Raw genomic sequence first — 6,557 nt, 5'->3', positions numbered from 1 at the left:
ATTGATAATTAGAAATAAAACCGTGAAATGGGCGTATCTGCGGTTTCATAAAATCTACACGGAAGTATGGGAACCCGGAATTATCGAGGTTCCTAACAAGCTTCTATTTCAATTTAGTACACTGCCAATTATTTTATTATTTAATTTGAAACGCAGATTGACATCATGGATGCTGCAAGAGTCAAACCCGGCCTTCACGTGTTGGTTAACGTGAAATTTTCACCTATTCATGAAGAAATAGTGACGGCGGATATTGCTTTCTTAACTTTAAACCAGGATGACACGGAAAACTTTCATGAATTTCGTGTTCCCGTCCGCTGTACTCCGCAGAGTGCTATACCCGTCTTAGAACCCAGAGAGCTTAGGTGAAAAATAATAATACGAACATTTTCTGAGAACTCATAAAATCCTGAAAACTTCTACTTTATATTAAAATTATAAATTATTTAGAGACGTTATAGTTGATTTTATAGAACTTTGTTAGATTTCCTTCGGCACAAATTTGGAAGTACAGTGACTTAAAATATAGCCAAAGGGTTCTCACAATTTCTAACGAGGGTAGGAAATCGTTTTCTATAGTAATAGAGGAAAGGAACGAGTGGGATCACTATTTCTCATGGCACTTCGATCAAGCAGAAATACAATGCATTGAGTCATCAATTTGGAGCACGAGTCAGTGTCGAATCAATTAAAATTATAATGAGAACTGAATTAATCTTTGACATTTTACAGGTGAGGATAACGACGAAGAAATAAATGCAGATAACAATGGAAAGTACACTTCAAATCTCGAAGATTCAGGAAAATTCTACCAAATTGAAGTCCCTCCGAAGTTCAAATGCAATTTGATTATTTCTTTCCGGCCCAGGTACACAGGGGTGCACCACGAAGTATTGGAAATTCGTTTTTTGATGGACAATAAAATGTTCGGTGAACAGGTTTGCTATCAATCTCTTATGCAAGTTCAATGATAGTCTAACATTTTGTTTATTTTTTAACAGAGTGTACCAATATGGGCGGAAGTTGTTGGGCATCAAATCCATTTGGACCCACCGTGTGTCGACTTAGGGATCGTAATGATCGACTCCGACGTTTCTCAGCAAACATTTAACATTATCAATACCGGTACATCCGCTATCAATAATAAATATTAATTAATTAAAGAATCTTAGAATTTTGTTTGAAAGTTTAGGTCGATGGAGCGTGGAAGTTTTAATAAAAACGCCCAAGTGTTTGGAAAACCAAGTGTGTGTCTATCCTAAATCAACAGTTGTACAGACTGAAGTGTCAACTAAAATTATTGTAAGATTGATACCCGAGGCGAACATTATTCACATTGCCAAACGGTATTTGGAAATACATAAAAACATGATCAATTAATTTGGAATAAAATTCAACGTTATTACGAATTTATATAATTGTAGATATTATGACTCAGTATCAAACATGTTGGAGTTCCCAATTCACGTACAAGTTGTGTCTCAAGAGTCAGCAAAACCACCGCCATTGGTAGTGAAAGTTCTTGCTACTCTGACCACGTGTAACGGTTTAGTTTTGGGTTAGTGAATAAAGAAACTAAATCTTATCTACCTTCGTTGCATTATCCTCTCCAAATTAAATTAAATTGCAATTCTAATTATATTGTTTTAGATACATTATTGAAATAAGTAATATCATTCGTAGAGCCAAGATACATCGATTTGGGATTCGTTTACACTCACGAGTCTGTCTACAAGGAGTTAACATTGACTAATGAGAGTCTATTACGTCAAGAATACGCTTTTATAAATTTGCCACTGACTGTGGAAATACAGCCAAATTATGGTTTCGGAACGATTCTACCTGGTGAGACGATTAAACTCCATCTGATCTGTTCCCCATGTATAACAGACATACCTGGAAACGATATTCGGGCGAACGGATTGTCTGGTGAACGAAGGTTGCCAAATAATTAATTTTTATTTTCAGCAAAATTAAATTTCTTGTTTAAAATGAATCGTTCAAATTATTTGACAGTTTTTTCATACAAGCAGTGACTGTGGCTGAGCTCGCTAGTAGCAAGAAGCAAACAATAGTCAATAAATTAAAGAATCCGATGGAAGTTCTATCGACAGTGCCACGAAGTCGAGGTTTTCCACCTCCGCTGCCTATAAATCTCAAAGTACCGACGTCTGTGTATCGCCAAGCCAATCAGGACAACGTGGATGATCATACAGAAAGTGATTCAACAGTAGACAAGAAAGATTCAAGTAATAAACCAAATCGATTTTAAGAAAAACATTAAATTAATTTTATTATTAAAATATTAACTCAGATTTGAATGATTAATTCCACGAAATAATTATTGCATGATTAGATGGACGTTTGAGTAATGAAGACACTTCAGGAATCACAGAAGAGATCAGTCGTCTCGATTATAGGAAAGAAAAAAATAAAATAGAAATTTACGTTTACATTGTTGATGCTTTTTGCGAGCTGAGCGAGCAAATCATCAAATTTCCAGCCACCCCTTGTGGTTCGTTCTCAATGGTAAGTTTAACAATATAATCGTGATAAAATTATTTTAATAATTAATGGATTTAGGCTAGTGTACACTTGAGAGGATTCAACGCTGCTTCCTATCCTAACTGCACCTGTGGAATAGTGAAGAATCAGAATAAGGAGTTTACTGGACGTTTCGACTTCCAGAGTTCTTCGGACAGGATTAAAATTATGCCGCAGTCTGGCACCTTGTCTAACAACGAGATTATTGAAGTAAATTTTCTGTTTAAACCAAGGCTACCAAGGAGGATGATTTTTGAAGAAGGTCTCCGACTGAAAATGAATGTGGACGAACAGGTGATGAAGTCTGGTAGAGAAGATAAATCACCAGAAAAAGGTGCTCAACAGTGCACACTATATTATATTAAATTAATTCAGAAATTCAAGATTTACAAAACGCTTTTAACCCCTTCCCGTGCCATTTAGCTCGACGAAACTATCTGTACTAATTATAAGTACTATCTGTACTAAGTATCTGTTCGCGACTCAGACTCGTGATATTTATGTTTGCCCCAAATATCTGGTCGCGAGTCAGACTCGTGATATTCATATTTGACCAAAAATCTTCATCGCGAGTCTGAGTCGCTAAAGTACGGGAAGGGGTTAACATTCGTTTATCATACTGTAGAACACAATATTTCATATCTGAGAGTCTTTACTATTTTTGTTTATCAATTTTTACTTTTCATATTGACTTCGATTAATAATTGTCAATTAGAAAAATAATTGTATTGTTAACAGAGGATAAAAAGAAGAAGAAACGAGAGAGAATGAAGAAGGAAAGTTCTGATAAGAAGCAAGAATTTACCGAAATGGATAAATTCGCTGGCCAGCTGAGTTTATTAGAGACATTTGAACCCTGTGTATCCACGATTTTCGTCAGCTGCGCCATCGATCTGCTAATGAAAAATGGAACGAAACACGATGAGTTACTATTCGTGGAATTGATCTGCCCGATCAATAAACCAGAGATTTTGCTTCTGAACGAGGAACAAGAAATTGCGTTCGGATCAACCGCGATTGGCATTCCCTCCAAGAAGTTCTTATTCGTTAAGAACATTTCTAATCAGTACGTATCGTGAATCAATTAGAATACTTATTATGGGTCATTTTAAAAAATAAAATATTTGGAGATTGTAAAAATAATTCTGTCAAAAAATAAAAGAGAAATAAATAAAAACGTTAACGATTACTTGAATAGTTAAACAAAATAAAAATATTGATTATAGAGAAACAGGAAATAAAATGTGAATAATTAAAAATAAAATTACTTTCTCCAATTAGAAGTGTGCAGGTAAACGTGAGCCTGCTAGATCCCCTCGGGCCTTTCTTCGTCCCTCCCGGGAAGACGATCGAAACTGGTTCAATTTTGAAACTTCCAATTACATATCGGCCAATCGAAGAACACGAAGAAAACGTAAGTTCCGACTTTAATCAGACATTGCACAAGCCTTAAAAAGCGTTGTACGTCGGAATGACGATAAATTTCGTACGCGGTGCCTTGCTCTTAAACACAAAGGTCCAACCGTTCCCTTCAACAGTTCGTACATCCCTTATTTTGTATCTCCCTGGCCCGGGTTGAAGTACGGTTAACGGTTCGGGTCGCACGAACTCGACGTTTATGTCGAAGGGATAATTCTTTGTGCTCGTTGGCTTCCTTGGCGATTTCGGATCGTAGTGGCCAGGCCCAGGTTGCTTCGGATCTTTGTATGCCAGCGCGAGATCTTTTAGCATGCTCCTCAACCCCGATATCTTCGGGAATCTACCGGAAAATTAATATTCACTTCCATTTAGAAGATTACAATATTTTTCTTTGATTTTGTATCAACGAATTAAAATTTGGAATCTGATTTCGTTGTCTGAATGGAACCCGCTTATTTTTATTCACTTTTTGGGGCGAGTTTGTATTCCAAGTTTGATTTACAAACATAAGACGTGGCGGGGATTTTAACGATAGCCGACGGCCATAAATTTAATGAGAATACCTCGGACAGGTGGTAAAACGTCCTTTAAAATAGTTCGACTTGTGCAATAGCTTGTCGAGCTCGCTTGGCAACGATTTAGGCCAGTCCCCGCGATCTTCTAATTTCACGGTGGCTTGGTAGCTTCTGAGCGTGCTGTCGTCTCTCGGTCCTGGACACGAAAATTCACACGCGCGTCACGTCCAAGTGAAAAAATGTTTCGACCCGTGTTCGATTCGAGACGAACCTGTAAACAGATCGTACGGTCCCCGTTTACCGGTTACTTTATTCAGCACAGCGTCCAGAGTCCTCGTATCTCTCACGTCGTATCTGAGAAACAAAACAATTCGAACCTTCAGTGATACTCGTTATTCCCTCCGCACAAATGTTGATATTTAGTCACCTACAAATTGCATGGTAGAATCCAACTTTTCGTCGTTACTGGTGGGAATCTGGGTCGCAAGCCGTCGTACTCGAAGGTGGGAACGCAGGAGGAGCCTCGCCGCCTTCTCCGGTCGATGTACCGATACGGATTCCTCGTGTATCCTGAAATAATCAATACCGTTAGTAAAATATTACTGGTTTATTAACACTAGAACACAAAAATTTTGTGTCTAGAAGATTCTCAAATAAAATTTTTATTAATACAAAATTTTTTAATTTGTTCAGTTTTCTTTTTATTTCTTTATTAAGTCAAAATTTTTGTAAACCATTTCTTTGGAAATATTTTCTGAATTTTGTGTTCTAGAGATTAAGAATAGGGAAAAATTCGCCTGGTCCGGGAGTGGTGGACGGCCAAGAGGGTTGGAAAAGGGGCACGGTCCCGCCAAACCCGACGTCCCTTTTAATTGTCTTGCAGGGTCTGTACAAAACGGTATCTGGCCACTGAACAATCTCGTGTGTTCCGGGGCCACGTCCTCTTCTCAGCACGTCCTTTTCGATTAAATACTTCTCCGGTATTTTCCCTCCCATAGTAGCTGCGAACTCCTCGGCCTTTAATTCATTGTCCCAGCTGTTATCAGTTTCCCAAGAGGGTTTTCTTTATTCGAGCTTAGGAAAGAGGATTATTAACGAATCGGGGAGAGTATGTACTTGCTAGCCGTGCATTTGGTTTTTATGGGCTGTGGGTCGTACGTTCCCACGTTTGGAGTGTCTGTGCTGGTTTTGTATAACTTCGGGTGTAACCCGATGACCACATCGCGTTTCGAGCCGACGTTGAACGGTGGGTGAGGCTTTTTCTCGCGAGGAATCAAGCACTGACATCGCCAGCGACACGCGCATCGGCACAGCTTGAACGATTCAGTTCTCGTTCCGCAGGACATTTTAATACTTGATTTTCTATTACAATTCTGAACACTTTTCTAAATCACGTGGGTTTGTAAAAGTCCTGTAATAACTATAATTTATGTGTTCTCCATTTATTTAGTATGTCTGTTCAGAAATTATTAATTAATTATGAGGGAATTTTATGAGTGTTTTTATTTCAAGGAACAATTAGGGTAAGGTTAATGGAATAGAAAAGCAAATTTTCGAATTTCTCTCTCGACTGCTACTGAGTTCATTCGATATGCCAGTATTGATCGAATTTGAAAATCCATTTTGAAATCGATTTTCAATTAAGATTAAGTTCATTCAATTCGTCTACTGTTTAAGATGATTTAGATAAAACATATTTTAGATGAATTTCGATTATCTTGCATAGTGCAAAAGGCGATAAAATTTTGTGTTTAAAGGATGAAGAGTATTTTGAAGTGTCAAGCAAGAGGAGCAGAACGAGGTGGATCGTGAAAGTCTCCGGGCGTGGAGTGGTGCCATCTTATGTTCTGAAGCCCCAGTTTCGAGTGGCTCGTTTTAAAATTATCGAAAGACCAGTCGAATTAAGAATGTCTGTAAGTCGAATTCTTGCTGTAAATATGATTATTAAATGATGTCAATTGGATCGTGGTAATCTACGAGATGTACGAGGAGACTTATTACCGAAGTAACATTAGTTCTCGGTGACCTTATGGATTCTTTTATACCGACGCGAAGAGTTTAGACTGATTCGAGCGTCCT

At 37.9% G+C, this 6,557-nt stretch overlaps 1 protein-coding gene across 1 annotated transcript; it reads right to left on the bottom strand.

Annotated features, from left to right (window-relative positions):
• Nucleotides 1-3,783: 3,783 nt before the first annotated feature.
• LOC113465211 (lymphocyte expansion molecule) lies at nt 3,784-5,824 on the bottom strand. The gene is made up of 6 exons (XM_026819520.1): nt 5,595-5,824; nt 5,276-5,514; nt 4,910-5,048; nt 4,750-4,832; nt 4,527-4,674; nt 3,784-4,303 (listed from the first exon to the last, which is right to left on the bottom strand). The coding sequence occupies exons 1-6, from the start codon at nt 5,822-5,824 to the stop codon at nt 3,994-3,996; spliced, it is 1,149 nt and encodes a 382-aa protein (XP_026675321.1). The 3' UTR covers nt 3,784-3,993.
• Between the last annotated feature and the right edge of the window lie 733 nt (nt 5,825-6,557).

This window comes from Ceratina calcarata, unplaced genomic scaffold, assembly GCF_001652005.2.
Source record: "Ceratina calcarata isolate Rehan_Ccalc_2016 unplaced genomic scaffold, ASM165200v1 scaffold153, whole genome shotgun sequence".
In the NCBI taxonomy this organism is placed as follows: Eukaryota; Metazoa; Arthropoda; class Insecta; order Hymenoptera; family Apidae; genus Ceratina; species Ceratina calcarata.
The sequence above is the reverse complement of the archived record's forward strand: the minus strand, read 5'-3'. Positions and strand labels throughout refer to the sequence as shown.